Below are 15,871 nucleotides of genomic sequence, written 5' to 3'. Positions count from 1 at the left end.
TAACACACCAAAGCATGGGCACTTGAGTAAAAAAAAAAAAATCTGCCATAGGCATTTCGGTCACAAAATGGTGGCATGACTTGATTTGCAAATTTGTTTCAATGTTTTCCAATTACGAGAATGTAATTTTATTCTAAAAATATTGAAAGAAAAATTCTCTGAAATGAGGTCAAAAACGTGATTCCGATTCAAGAAGCACTCCAAAGAATAAGAATTGATTCTGACTTCCAGAATGAGAATAAGGAGAATCGTTAAAGAACACACCCTAAGTAAACAACGAGAAAAGAAAATTAACTTTAAGAACATGGAAAATCTATTCTTTCTCTATCAAAAACCAATGATCTATTTAAAATTTTGGTATGATTATTAATTTAAGATGGTTTCTCTGCAAAGTAAACACAAATAGGTGTCATTATGTAAAAATTGATAGTTGAGGAGTTTTTCTAAGAAAAGATCTAAGTACATGTGAGAACCTAGGATATTAATTGTCATTTAGCATGCATTATTGATTACATATTTTCATACTTTTAGTTATATTACCATAACTATATTGTGTCACTTTTAATTAAAGTATAAATTATACTAATGAATTATAACTTTATGATGAAGTGACCTCCTTGTATAGCATACCGTATATCTATAAGATATAAAATATTATTGTGTATAAATTTTGTAACACTACATTGGATAGAGGATGATTAAGATTAAAAATGTTAGAACATCCTAGGACTCTTAATTAGACTCCATTTGGAATTATGTTAGACTTGGCTTTGATGGAGGTCCACAAGGCTAAAGACCCAACCTATTAACCTAGGATTAGAGGATGATTTAACCTTTAAATATAGTTAGGGATGTATTATTAAAGAGTTGTAAATTTTATTTGAAGAAAGAATAGAATAGACTTTTCATTTGAGGTGGCAAATTTGTAAAACTGTGCGGAAAATGGAGGGCAAAAGTCTACTTAGAGGTTTTCTTGCCACATGTCCACATAACATGAAGCTAATCCTTTAATAGATAGGTGTTTTGGACCCCGATCCGAGAGAGAGAAGCGGTGAGGGACAAGCCCCACACGCTAGTCAGTGTAGACACCCCATTTTGGCCGTACCTTGAGCCTCCTTTATTTGAACAAAAACCTAACCAAATCAATCAACTAGGGTCCCAGATTTCACCCCGAGCTAGCTTAAGGTTCCGCTAAGGCCCCTGCAAAATTTCATTGAATTCCGAGTGCGTTTGCCCTGCGAACAAGCCGAGAAAAGACCGTTGTGTAAATCAGAAAAGGGGGCGAATTTATCCGAGAGGGGGGCGAATTTATTTTGGAAAATACAGCTTAGGCCGAAAAAGACGCGCAATTTCGCGCGCCTATCAAAGGTCCGCGCGCTTCATCAAGTGGGTGTGCCAATATTGTTTCCCTCTTTTGCCTATATATATAAAACCAGGCTAATTTTCTAAAAAAAAAAAAATCTGAAAGGGAGAAAAGGAGAGAAAAATTCGCAGAGAAAGAGAAACCCATTTTCTCCGATCTTCTTCTCCGATCGATCCTCCCGGAGATCCGATTTAGTCCCAGTTAATTCGTTCCTCTCCGAATCATCCAATGTTCTTTTTTTCTTTCATTCTATTCTTTTCAAGCTTTTAAACCCTAGATCTGTCCTTTAAAACCCTAATTCCCCTCTGTACTCCTTCTTCTCCGATCAAAGCTCGTCTTCTCCGATTCCAGCTCCGATCTTGACATTTTTTTTTTTCATCACATCCGGCAAATCATTATATTTTCTGGCGAGATTTGTCAGATTCTAGTCTCCTTCTCTTCAAATCCTCAGATCTATAAAAAAAAATATAGATCTCTGTGTTTTCGATCATCTTCTCCGGTAGATCCGGCAAGGTTCCGGTCATTTTCCAATCGGAATTCCATTTTTTCCGGCCTAACTCAGATCTGCTCATCCAGAAGCTCAGATTTATAAAGGGGATAGACAAATCTCACTTCAGGATTTTACATCAAGGCTCGGATCAAGGCTCAGATTCGGTAAAACCTGTACCAGATCAAGTATTTTTCTTGTGGAGTTTTTATTTCTTTGCAACATCAGAGACAAATCTCACTTCAGGTCAGTAGATTTTTGTGATTTAACTGTTGTAATATAGATAGCTCTATAATTGTGCTTAATATACTTTTAAGGTTTAGTTATTTGAAATTCTTCTAAAATCTTGTTTAATTTCTTTGAGAAAATGATGTATATGTTTCTCAGATTTTTTCTTTTAGTTTTGATTTTGGAAATTATGTCTTGATAATTGATTTCTCTATATTTAGCATTTTGTCTATACGAATGATATTTGATCTAAGTATATGTATGTTGATTTTATCGTTTCAATAATTTTGACCTTACTATTGAGTTAGGATAACCAATTTCTGACCTATTGAGAAAGTTGATTTGGTCTTATTATTTTTGTTACTTCTTTAGTGATGATTTTCTTTGATAGTATCTATATTTGTGCTCTAACCTGTTAATATGAATTGTTATCATGTTCTAATTATTTTCCAAGCTGACCGTGGTTATATATTTTGTTTTTTGTTTGTGGAAACTATTATAGACAATGAATATTATAGCTGTATGTTTAAAAAATGATTTAAATCAATTAAGAGATACATCATCTATTGGATTGTAATTTATTTCTTTTTTGTAAATGCTTCATTCTTTTCAAAGTACAGAATTTTCAGAGTATAGGGATAAATATGTATAAGTGTTTGAGCAGGGTAAATATCTCAAGGAGAGATAAGAAAATAGAAAGACATTGGCAGCTTTACTAGAATGATTTAAAAAAAAAAAGAGTTTCTCAAATTTTATGTTTAGGTTAGTCTTCAAAGGAAGTCCTCATTAGTGTGTCTACTATCTATTGATATATCAGTATTCTCATGGTTAATCATTTTTTATAGTTATATTTTAATAAAAGTTACAAATGCTTAAATTTGAGCATAGAGAATGGTTTCATCTTACAAAAGCTAGAGGTATAATCTTATGGTTTTGTTTCAGTTTTGATGATTTGTATGCTAGGACATGAAAACAATTAAAGGTTGGTCATATTGTTAATTTTAATAGCTCATAGTGACAGTTCTTTAAGGTGTATGATAATGATTAGAAGTTTAATCATATGCTCTGTTCTCATTTCTTTTAATTGATTCATTTTCAATGGAGTATAAAAAATTAGAAAAATTTAAAACACATCCCTTTGGCTTATTATTATTTTTTATGTCTATTGTTTGATAAAAATGAAAAAATAGCTAGATTGTATGGATTTTCATTATTCTTTGAGTGACAAAGATTATCAGTAGAAAGCCCAATGTGTAATTCTAAAAGCTTAGTGCTGGCTGTATTTTGTGGATGCTTAATGCTATTTTTTTATGTTAGTTTACTTTGTTCGGTTTGCTCTCCAATAAGTGAATAAGTTTTTAGATAGTGTGAGGTTATTTGAGCACTTGGGAGGTCATAAAAAGGGGTATGGTGTAAGACAACTAGCAAATGTAGTTCTTACAGGGATTCAAGTTGGCCCCATGGTGTAATAAGGTTAAGGCAATAGCAAGAAAGGCCGTTTGTTTCGGGAAAGAAGTAAGATAAAGGGCTATTACTGATTGAATAAATTTATTAAGTGTTAAGTCTGTAACAAACTAATAAGGGACAGGTTTGTAAAGCATATAAAGATTTATTGGTTAGTGATAATCATGCTGCTTTTCAGTGGAAATTTGTAGTTGATAATCATGTTCTTGGTATATGTTCCTCTACAGTTGCTTGCACTTATCTTTTAAGAGTATATACTATTTCTGATTTCTTCTTTGGCCATGTACACGTCTCATGTTTGTGACCCACATTCTCTCATCTCAGGGAAATTGGATTGGGTGGCTAAAGTTATGTTCTTTTAAAATGGGGTTCTTATTAACATATCTTGAAGTTTCTTTGCATCATCTTCATTAGCATATGAACTGGAATTTTGCATTTCATAAGAACACATAGATCACAAGTTAGATTTTGATTTTGAATAGTTTGTTAGCTAAGATAGCATGTGGTCTATGTGATAGCAGGCTGTAGAAGCTCTGTACTACATAGAATTTCTTGGACATGTCTAAATCTTCATTGATACATGTGTCGTACTTCTTTTTCCCAGCATATTATATGTGATAACTTTTATCACCAATATGTTCTCTCACTCATGAAGCGGTAGGAAACTATTATGCATATCAACTTTGTGTAACTCAAACAAAATTAAAAAAAAGCCGTTGATTTTTTACCATTTTTGCGTTAGCCAGTCCAATATTACTTTTGGCACAACGCTCAATTGTGTTCTACCATTTCCATCGTGCCTATCATAGCAACCATTACATCTTTTTGTAAAATCTGTGGGAAATGAAAAATCAAAATCATCACATTCAGCATGTGATGCATGTGTAATGCGTTAACATCCAAATATTCCCAGAAAAGGGCAATCAGACATGACAAAGCATGTATGATGTGTGGGGTTCGGTTCATAACCTACATCAGCAATCTATAAGGAATGCTATCAGTGGCCCATGTGGCACTTGCTGCAATAACAGCTGGTGAGGATGGACAGGGTGGGTTTGGGAAGTGTGCACTGTCCCCAAAGTGGATACTACTTCCCGTGTGCAAACATCCAAATTAAAGAAAATATTAAAGAAATGTGATAGTAGTTAATTCCTTGTTCTTTCATGAGAAGTTGATCGTAGTGAGAAAGTAATGTATAAGTTTTTTTTTTTTTAGCTTTCTAGTGGCTTGATCATGTGAGCATCCATTTCAGTTTTGGAGTTTTGATTTTTTACTCTCAAAAAGGAATGACAGGGAGCATATTTGTAATTATATTTTGGATTGTAGGTCTGTCCAGCTAGTTCAGGTGTTAACAGGAGTTTCTACACTAAATAAGTAGAGGTTCTCTTTAAAAATGAGTTGAACTAGAGAAATACCTGTGGGTCACAAATGTTTACACTGTCAGGTTTTAGTTATTTATATATAAACTATTTATCCTAATTGCTATAAATGCTGATTATAAGTATTATAAATCAGAATTTTTTTTTTTATGTTAGAAAAGAAGAAGTTGAAATATATATATATATATATATATATATATATATATATATATATATATATATATCTGAATTAGCGCCTTATAAATTTGATATTTTTTTGGATTAAAGCGCTGTTATGACCTGATTCATCAAGGACATGTACTTCATATAGCAGGGCTTAAGCATTATTTATAAGACTTCAAACTCTTCAGTAACTAGGGTCAGTTTATTTGATGTTATGAGAATAGATCAAAACAATAGTTATTTGATATGGTGTTTATTGACTGCAAATAGCTATGGGAAATATTATTTACAATGATTGAATCATGTTTTTGATACGAATCAACTGGTCAATTATAAATAGTTGAAATAACTTTGTTTAGGGAATATTGTCAGAGTAAGCACATTGGATAAAAAGGATACTGATTGTCGCATATATTTGACTTTGGATGTGTTTATTTCTAAGTGAAAATTAGGCATAACCTTGTATTAGTTACATGTATCATTTCAATTGATGGTTTTTCTTTCTTTTAAATTTTTTTTTTTATTTATGAAAGTATTCAAAGGCAGTAACAATTATTGTCATAGCTCATTCCATTATTTGTGTTGGTAAGGTTTTTTAAGAATAATGTAAAGAATGATAGTATTCTTTATATATCTACATATTTTGATTTATGATGTTTCTAAGGTCTGCTGTCATTAGTCTTTAAAATATTCTCTGATGTTCATTTTTGGTCGTATAGGGAGTTTATCTTAATGTTCTTAAAATCTTATTTGACTAAGATGAGTTTAGAGTATAGTTATATCATACAGAAATTTTCATTTTGACTATTATATAACCTGATATTACTAGCTTTTGAACCACAATTCAGTCTTACATATCGTGTGGTCATTCCTTTTGTATACAGATACTCATATTTAAACTGTTGTGTTTCATATGTCTTTATAGGTTTTTAGAAATATCATCCTTACCTGGTTATCTTTATCAGTTATAATGATATTAGTAGGGGGCGATGAAGGCGATAGCCTAAGCCCATTTTTAGAGGGATTTACCCGATCGTGGTAGTCCCCCCTTCTTTCTTCTTTTCTTTCTATAAACTTGCATAGTCTTTAGAAACCTTTAGAATTTGTCCTTTCATCGCAAGGGCGATGAAGGCGATAGCCCAAGCCTCTTATTTTGCATAAACTGCTGCCCTTTGATCTTTTTTACTAGCATATAGCTGCTGTCCATTAATGGTTCATTACTTGCTGCCTCTTATTTGCATAAACTGCTGCCCTTTGATCTTTTTCACTAGCATATAGCTGCTGTCCATTAATGGTTCATTACTTGCTGCCTCTTATTTTGCATAAACTGCTGCCCTTTGATCTTTTTCACTAGCATATAGCTGCTGTCTATTAATGGTTCATTACTTGCTACCTCTTATTTTGCATAAATTGTTGCCCATTGGTTGTTTCACTAGCACATAATTGCTGTCCACTGATTAGTTTACTACTTGCTGCCTTATTTTATTTAAATAAATTGTTTAATAGGAAGAAGGAGATCAGATGACTACTCTATTCGATATTATCGACATGAGTACTGTCTGATCTCAAGGCGGGATTAGAAATATTATCATGTGTATATGATATCAGATGATTACTTTGGCATCATCTGATTTCATTGGAGTCCCCGTATTGGGGTTTGTGGATGGTTTTGAAGTGTTTGATGTTGTTTTTACTTTATTAGGCTATCCAGCGGCTGGTCTGGACTAATTAATGTTATTTATCATTTTACGATTGCTATTAGATTGTATATTTTTCTTTGCTTGACAATTGATTTATTTTTAGAATAAAATTTGCGATAATCTGATAACCTTTTTCTTCTCTTTTTGATAGACTAACACAGTCTTATAGATTTCTGTTAAGATTCTTTGATATTAGAATTCCCTCTCGTTGAAAGGGCGATGAAGGCGCTAGCCTAAGCCCATCCTTAGGGGACTCGCTTAGTCCAAATAGCATTCTATTTTCTCAAAAGACTTGCCTAGTCTTTTAGATCCAAATCTTTGGAGACAGGCATTGTCTCATTAATGAATCAACCTGATTTAACCTCTAGAAGACTACCTTTAGTCTCATAGGTCTTAAACCCTCCTCTTTGTGTATCATTTGGTTTTGGGAGAACATCCTACTCGGCTTGGCATCATACCCCTTACCCTTATGGGTATTGGGTTGCACATTTGTTGCACCCTAGGGCTAGGTAGCTGTCCGGCCCGGCTGGATGTTTTACCTTTGCCGAATTTGCGCGAGGTCCCTTTTTCCTTGTTAATTGTGAACTTTATCTTAGCTTAATAGTCTCATTAGCACCCTTCTTTATCTCTTTTTCTTTTAGGAGACAGGCTTTGTCTCATTAGCACCTCCTTCTTAGAATCCTATTTTCAGAGTCAGTCCTTAGCCTAGGAGTCTGTCCTTAGCTAGAGAGTCTGTTTTTCTTTCAGGAGTCAGTCCTATCATCATAGGGGTTAGGATTTTATCCAACCTCTCATCAAATCTTGTGTTTTTCTATCCACTCTTGCAAGGTATAGGATGCTGTCCAACCCTTGCAGAGCTGTGTTTCTGTTCTTTTTCCCCGCAAAGCATAGGATGCTGTCCAACCTTTGCGGGATATCAGGAGCCTGTCTTCCCCTTATGATGATAGGATTTGTCCCCTTTGAGTCAAAAATACTTAAAAACAACAAAAACATCTGAAAAACCAAAAATCTCAAAAATCTTGAGTCATTAGGAGAGTAGTTAGGAATTCTGTTCCGAACTACGTTGGCTTGATCCTCTTCCACGAGGTACGTAGTGCAGCTTGAGATTCTTATCTCAGGTCCAGCCAAACCTTTATAAATAAATCATTTACCCATTTTAAGAAAAAAATACCAAAAATCTTCAAAACCTTGTTTTCAACAAGATCTTCCTCTAGAGTTAGTAGTTTGTCCTAGATAAAGAGTTTTAGAGTTTTGAGTTTGTCTTTGATGTGTTGTGTGGTTTGTTTGTGTTTGTGTTAGAGTTAGGAGTTTGTCCTAGAGTTATAGGAGTGCCTCCGTCTAGTCAGTTGGCGATTCATATCGCCGACTGATGATTAAGTCTTGGATACGCTAGTGATCCCATTGTTTCCCTTAGGGCGTACAGCCTAGCTACACTTAGATTATAGGAATCACCTGCATTAGTTTAGGACTAACCTGCATTTAGTTAGGGCATATAGGGTGTCCTAAAATCTACAATCCATTGGAATTTTAATAATCACACAAGAAGCTTTAAGAACTAGTCCGGTCTTTTAGATCGAGTCTAGGATAGAGGTCTAGATGTCTTAGGCATCATAGCTTAGAATAGGTGCGAAGAACTACGTTGCCTTGATTCTCGTGGAGGCGGGGATACGTAGGCTTCTTTGGATGAACATCAGATCATCTAAAGACTCGGGCCTAGGTATAGATTAGAGTTTTAGGGTTGTATGGTATCGAGTCATTTTCTATGTTTTGCAGTGTTTTCTTACTTTATTGCGCAGACCTTATACTTTTTTGGTGTGTCATGCATGTGTTTGTTCATCAGAACTTAGACACCCATTAGGCATGTCACTTATAACCTAGCTATGCTTAGGTGACACATGTTTCTTTTATTTTATCTTGTGTGCCTTTGATTTCATCTCCGAGACATGCATGATTAGATAGACGTCTTCTCGGAGATATTCATTCCCATTTTATATGATTTTCCCCCAAAGCTCTTCAAAATTATTAAGTAAATGGCATAAGAGACCAGGTGTTTGCACTTGGGCGGATGAGGTGCTCTTTAGACCTTCCGAATTTGTAACCAGGCACGAACCTTATTTTATATCTCTGGTTATCCGTTGCAACAGAGCATAGCATGGGATCCAAGGCCCATTTGCCTTTTTCCTTGGATGGCGACTCTTCTTTGTTTAAGGTACGCCTCGAATCTGGGCTAGTCCCCGAATCGAGAGGTATCTCACCTTTTGTATCGCCACTCATGCTGTGAGGGGCACTTCTTTCGAGAGTTCCTTGGTAGAGCTCTCCATTCACGTGGATGATCCTGAGACTTAGTGTGGGGCCCGTTCCCCGCCTCTCTCTCGGATCGGGGTCCACAGGCTGGCGACTCTGCTGGGGATTTCTCTTTCGAGATATTGCCTAACTCTGTTAAAATGCCATTTGTTACTAATTTTGAAGAATTTTGGGCTAAAATCATTATAAATGGGAATTCAATCGCTTAGAATCCAGGGGCACCAGATGGGTGTTTAAAACAAGGGATTCACACACTGCACATCATACATCATTTTATTTTTTATTGATTTTCTTATTATTAGCTCCATGGGATAGATATAATGCGTACCTCATGGGATATCACTATCCAGATGGTGCCGTTGTATCTATTACCAAGCTATGCGCCAGTGCTGCAGTCGTAAACACTAGGCGTACTTGTGTTTACAGCAGCCGATGAGCAATGAAGCATACTATGTATAACACTAGGCGTACTTGTGTTATACATTTTAAGTATGGATCATAAGCATAGTACCTGATATATTGAGTCCGGAGCTCTACTTTCATTTTACATATATTATGTACATGGATATATTTGTTAATTTAGTGGAACCCAATTAGGATTTGCATGTGCTTATATATATATATATTGCATTCATATAAGGACGAACATGTGTTGCTTATACATGTTGGAGCCTAGATTTAGGAGCCTTGTCCTATTCATTGATTATTGTAGCTCACCGTATATGGCTACAACGCAGTCCTAGTACACTCACATGTCTGTCTTGAGTCAAGTGTCTTGACTTTGTGGGATTATATTTATGGCTGGTGCCCCTGGTTAGGATATATATGTATATATCTATATATTGATTATCAGATTGAGGGCCTACTCTTTAGTAAGGTTTCCTTGTCTAATCTAATCAGTTGTGTCAGTCCATTTTTCAGATCTAGACCCGACCAGTGGCTTTTACCTGCCCCTCTCATGGTCGTGGCCTCTCTGTTGTTCTATTTATTAAGATTATGTCCCTGTATCTGTTGATTATAAGATCAGGACCTACTTTCTAGTAGAGATTTCTGGCTTGGATCAATCAGTCATGTCTATGCATCTCTCAGATCTAAACCTAGCTAGTGGCTTCTACTTGTCACCCTCATAGCTACGGTTTATTCTTTGACTCGGTGATCATAAAATTCACTTGTTTTTATTCCTCAGATTGAAGCTTCATTTATCCATTCTTTAGTTGTGTCATATATTATTCAGATTGTTTTCTTCTCTCGTCTTTAGATATGATCGACAGTTTGTCTGCTGTCTTTATGGTCATATTCTATTATTGATCTCTTTGATCGTTCAGTTTTGACATCCATCTTCCAGATTTAGATCCGGTCTATGATCTACTTTTGTCATTTTATGACCGTGGTCTTGTTTCTGAGTTTCTGATCATCTTTGATCAGTAGTGGAACATTCGATGTCATCCATAATATCCTTCTTATGCTTGATCGTTAAGTTTATTTTTATTCTTTGTTTATTCGAAGTTATCTTCATTCCCTCATTATCCCGTCCTATCTTTGTGTCAGGTCTGATTATGGCAAACCTTTTGTTGGACAACTGGATAGCCGATACCATTAAAGCTCTTCCGCGTGAACAGTCACAGAGAAATATGGCTGATCATTTCATCAATTCGTTCACCTATTTGAACAGTCGGGATATAAATTGGAAGTTTCTCCAAGCAGCTGCTAGACTTTGGGATCCTGTTCTTCATGTTTTCCGATTTGGCCGTTTTGAACTTTGTCCCATATTTGAAGATTGGTGTACCATGCTAGAGCTCCCATCTGAGGGACTCTGGATCAAACCTTCAAGGATAGAATCTCCTCATGGTCTGTTTTGTAAACTGTTCAAAAATGAGACTGTGGATTCTCTGCCATGTTTAACGGATACGTGCGTAAAAATTCAAGACCTTATTAAACTTTTTTCGAAAAATGTCGATCCTACTAACTCTCGTTTTCAAGATTGCCGACGTAATGCTTTGATTTTTATGGTCTTCGCACGTCATGTTCTTCGCAGAAATTCTCATGTCGCATCTTTGATACTATTGGGAGTGGTAGATCAGATCAATGAGGGGAGGAATCCTATCCCTACCATGTTAGCAGAGACCTTCTTGGGACTAGATCTTATTGCTTCCCAAGAGATCAAGGACAATTTCAATGGATGTGTCAAGTTATTGTATGTCTGGCTTGGTGAAAAACTTCAAATTCTTCAGCGACAAAACCAAAATCCATATACCCTGAAGAATTTCCATACATGGAAACCAATAGCCCATCAACCTCAGTCCATCGATGAATGGCACAATTGGTTGCAACATGTAGAGGAGAGTCAGTTCCGCTGGGTAAGTCATTCATGTTTCCATGTTTTTACATGCACTTACCCGCATTCATTTGTTTACCTCATGGGTACCGAGAAATCTTCCTTTTATGCACCCATGCGAATTCTCCACCAGATTACGGGAATTCCGTGTCCTCCCGGAATCATAGTCCCTCCTCTTTGTGAAGATCTCACTCCTGATCTCGTCCGATCCATTGTGGCTGCTTGGGGAAACAAAAATGTAGAAAGAAGGTTAGGTTTATCTCGCAAATTCCGACGTGGAGAAATATCGGAAAAGCCCGCAAGCAAAAGAGTTCGGATTGAGGAACCTTGAAGATCCGTATCATGTTTTGTTATTCTGATTTTTGCATTTCTCATTTTTGTGAGTCTGTTATCCAGTTGTGATTAGAGATTAATATTTTTCATCCTTTGTAATCACAATTCGAATTTTATTAATGAAAGTATGTTTTTGTCTCTTTTGTCATTATTTGATCAAAATAGTTTATCTCGATTATCAAAGTTTTAATCTAGTGTTTATATTTCCATATCAGGATTCTTGATTGAGCAGCCATTGCTCCTAAGAAAATCCTCGTTTCAAAATCAACCTGGTCCCGTCAGTCCGCTGATTCCAGGCTGAGTCGTTTTTCTTCCTCACCAATTTCTTTTACCTCCCCTGCATTACCTTTCTCCAATCTCCAGGAAATCCCTTCGCCTGTCCAATTTCCTATTGCACAGATGGCTGACTCTGGAAACGCTATAGCTGAGATGAGTGAGATGATGAAGGCTATGCTTCAACAGATGAATAATATGAATGAAGAGATAGCCCGTCTGAAAAATGACAGAGAGTCTACTTCCAGAGAACATGTAGCTCAGCACCCATCAGTTATACCTCCTCCCCCTCCTGCAATGGCCGGGCCTGCGGTCTTGAACGTCGAAGACGATCTTGATAATGAGCAGTATGAAGAAGAAAATCGTCATCCTAATCTGAATAGAGCCAATGAGGACAGAGCGATGGCGGACAGAATGGATAGGCTGGCCCAAGAGATGGAAAACATAAAATTTCAAGGCCCGAAAAAGTTGAACATGGCCGATTTTATGTTATATCCGGGAGTCACATTGCCTCCTAGATTCAAAGTTCCAGACATGGATAAATACGATGGGACCGGGTGTCCTCGAAGCCATCTAATGTCAGTTCTTCCGCTTTTACAACAACATGGTCTATCTCCGGAGCAAGTTGCTCTATTATTTCCCAGATCTTTGGTCGGAGTGGCTAAAAAGTGGTTCTTGAGCTTAAAGTCAGAGGAGATCCGAACTCTAGAGAATATTGCAAATAGGTTCGTTGAGCAGTTCTCCATGGAGGAGGGAATCGACGTGACTAAGAGAGATTTGAAGGCTTTGAAACAGGGCCATAATGAAACCTTCACTTCCTTCATCCGTAGATGGAGAAGGAAAGCTGCCCAAATGACTCATCGGTTGTCAGATGAGGATCAGATCAAGATTGTGGTGAAAAATCTATCACCACAATATTACCACCATATGGCTATCCAGTATTTCCTCGATTTTAACCATCTCATTAAAACTGGGACCCAGATAGAAGATGCATTGGCTAAGGGCCTGAGATCAAGAGTGTCGTCAGATGGCAGAGAAGGGAAGCGACCTGTGATAGCGCCGAAAGAGGTCCATAATGTCAATTATGTCAGGCCGCCCCCACCCAGAGTAGTTACTGAAGTAAGAAGGCCGACAATGGAGCAGAAGCCTCTTCGTCATTTTGATCCCCTTCCGTATTCTTTGTCCGTAGCTTTGAAGAAGCTATTGAAGGACAAGAAGATCAAGCTGCCTGACATTAAGCCTCCTCCCAACCCGTTGCCGAGATCCTGGAGAGAGGATCAGTTCTGTGATTATCACCGCAACACGGGCCATATCACTGACAGGTGTTTAGCTTTGAAACACCAAATACAGAACATGATCGATAGGAAGGAACTGTCAATCGAGTTACCAAATGTAACTAGAAACCCCCTTCCTACGCATGCAATGCCGCCTCCATCCTCGGTCAATGTCATTTGCGCCGAGGAGTCTATCATTGATCCGGCTTCCTTCATATGTGCTGTGGAATCCGAAGAACCCTATGTCTGGAAATTTGAAGAAGGAGATCAGTTGGCAGAATCCGAAAGGCCGTATGTTTTATCCTGGAACGACCCTGATGTGGCTGGGCCATCAAACCAGTCATATGTTTTCCAGTGTGAGGATGAAGAGAAAGAATCTGAATCTCTGTACGTCTTAAGGGTGAGTGATGATGAGGAAGAAGAGATACAAACCCCATACATCCTTAAGATAGATGATGAAGATCTGTTACTCCTAAACGATCAATGTGATGAGCTCCGCCACGTCACACGGGGTGGACGAGTCTTCAAACCAGCTGAGCTTAGAGTTGAAAATCCCGCTGAAGTTGCAAGAGGGGTTGACAGTCAGAGGCAGAAACAAAGACTTGATGAAGAGGAAGATAACCTACTGAATCAGCTTAAGAAAACCCAAGCTAATGTTTCAATTTGGGGTTTACTGATGGCATCGCCGAAGCACAGACAAGTTGTACTTCGTGAGTTGAATTCGTCTCAAGTATCAGTTGAGATTACTCCAGACGAGTTGGTCGGTCTGGTAGCCATGACCAAAGCTTCAAAAGCTTTGTCTTTCTCAGACGAGGATTTGCCGTCAGAAGGGAAGGACCATACTCGTCCTCTCAAAATTACCCTGCTTTGCAACCAGAAGAAAGTATCAGAAGTACTGGTAGACAATGGGTCAGCTTTGAACGTGTGTCCTTTGAGCACTGCCACTACTCTGGGGTTTGGGCCTGAAGATTTTATTCCGTCTGAGCAGGGTATACTAGCATATGATGGTACTCGAAGGGACGTTATTGGAACCTTGGCTACTGAGATTGTCATTGGAGGAGAAACCTTTGACATTGAATTTCAAGTGTTGGATATCAAGACTTCTTTTTGTCTATTGCTTGGTCGACCTTGGCTGCACAAGGTTGGAGTTATCCCTTCCACACTTCATCAAAAACTGAAATTCATTCGAAACAATCGGGTGATCACAGTTAAAGGAGATCCTGAGCCAGAAGTCGGACAAATATCTCAAGAGCTTGTTACTGAAAATACAAGAGATATCAGTCTGACAGGATTTTCAGTGGAGGTTTCAGCTATCACCATGAAAGAAGCTATGAATGAAGAAATTATGTTTCTTTCTAGCACTAATACTCGGGTAGTCAAGATGATGCGCCGATTTGGGTATCTCCCAGGGGCAGGTTTGGGAAAGAATATGCAGGGTCCGATTGAGCGGCCCGAGTTGAAAGCATCTGATGGGTTGTTTGGGTTGGGATACAAGCCGACTCGCAAGGAGGTGCAAGAAATGAGAGCCTACATGTTTAAATGGGCAGAATGTCGCCGCAAAGGTTTAGAGTTTCCAATGGGACCTTTCAGCAAAGTCATGAATGGTAGATTCCGAAAAGAGGGAGCTGATTGCCCTTATTATGGTTTCTCAGAGCCATGGTATGATGAGAATGGGACCAAGCTGCCGGGTCTTGAGATTTTCTTTGCAGATGAGCTGCCAGCAGAATTTTACAGTAAGCAGATTACAGAGGCAGTAGTGACAGAGGAACCAGACTCAGACTGGGTTGAGAACTTTGAGCCAGAACTCCTGAATTCTTTGTTTCAAACTGAGGCACCGGTCATTGCTATGATTGGAAGAGACGCACCTTTTGTGAACCCAGAGGACTATATCACCCCAGCCGAGGGACCTCTGGATAACTGGACCTCACAGGTTATACCCCAAGTAGTCCTTCAGTATACTCCAGTCTCTTCAAAAGAGTCAGTTGTTTCAAAATTTGTGTCAGTTTCTGAGTCCGTCCCAGAGTCTGTCATTTCTAACTTTTCTTTTGATGCAGGTACTGTAGAGGTCGGGTCTACCTCTGGAGTGGATGACGAGTCTGTCCTTGATGGTGTCGAGTCCAAGTCTGAGGACGTATTCATTGATTCTTCGTCTGTGTATATTTCTGGTTGTGTCGATACTGATGTCGACTTATTTTTTCATTCTGTTTCAGAGTCTGTAACGCCTGATGTGGGCGAGTCATCTGATGTAATCATTGATTCTGACGAAATAAAAGACTCTTTTGCTTATATTCCTGTACTTGTCTCTTCTGCTGATTCTGCTTCTGAACTTGATCAAGTAACTAATAATGATAATCAAGACTCCCCCTCTAATGAGGAAGCCGATGAAACTCCCCTTGAAATCAAGCATATGATTCAACAAGAGGAGAGTCACCGAGCTAAACCACTTGAAGAGGAAATTGAAACGGTAAATATAGGTGATGAAACCTTAATTCGGGAAATACGAATTGGCAAAATTTTATCTCCTGAGGAGCGTGAAGAATTAATCACCTTGCTAAAAGAGTTTAAGGAG

The 15,871-nt window shown here is 37.8% G+C and overlaps 1 protein-coding gene across 1 annotated transcript; it reads left to right on the top strand.

Moving 5' to 3' along the window:
- The first annotated feature begins 12,154 nt into the window (after nt 1-12,154).
- Nucleotides 12,155-15,467, top strand: LOC143850469 (uncharacterized). Its single transcript, XM_077359719.1, has 6 exons — nt 12,155-12,450; nt 12,547-12,753; nt 12,859-13,890; nt 13,999-14,350; nt 14,444-15,232; nt 15,357-15,467. The coding sequence occupies exons 1-6, from the start codon at nt 12,155-12,157 to the stop codon at nt 15,363-15,365; spliced, it is 2,685 nt and encodes an 894-aa protein (XP_077215834.1). The 3' UTR covers nt 15,366-15,467.
- The last annotated feature ends 404 nt before the right edge of the window (nt 15,468-15,871 follow it).

This window comes from Tasmannia lanceolata, unplaced genomic scaffold (assembly GCF_043159265.1).
Source record: "Tasmannia lanceolata isolate RefF3 unplaced genomic scaffold, GAP_Taslan_0.1 ptg000018l, whole genome shotgun sequence".
In the NCBI taxonomy this organism is placed as follows: Eukaryota; Viridiplantae; Streptophyta; class Magnoliopsida; order Canellales; family Winteraceae; genus Tasmannia; species Tasmannia lanceolata.
The sequence above is the reverse complement of the archived record's forward strand: the minus strand, read 5'-3'. Positions and strand labels throughout refer to the sequence as shown.

What these genes read in the sequence shown, in the direction of transcription:
- LOC143850469 (XM_077359719.1), top strand. Translation starts at nt 12,155, where the DNA reads ATGGCTGACTCTGGAAACGCTATAGCTGAGATGAGTGAGATGATGAAG. An exon ending in ATGGCGGACAGAATGGATAG is followed by an intron (nt 12,451 to 12,546) that starts GCTGGCCCAAGA and finishes ATTGCCTCCTAG; the next exon opens with ATTCAAAGTTCCAGACATGG. An exon ending in CTAGAGAATATTGCAAATAG is followed by an intron (nt 12,754 to 12,858) that starts GTTCGTTGAGCA and finishes CTTCATCCGTAG; the next exon opens with ATGGAGAAGGAAAGCTGCCC.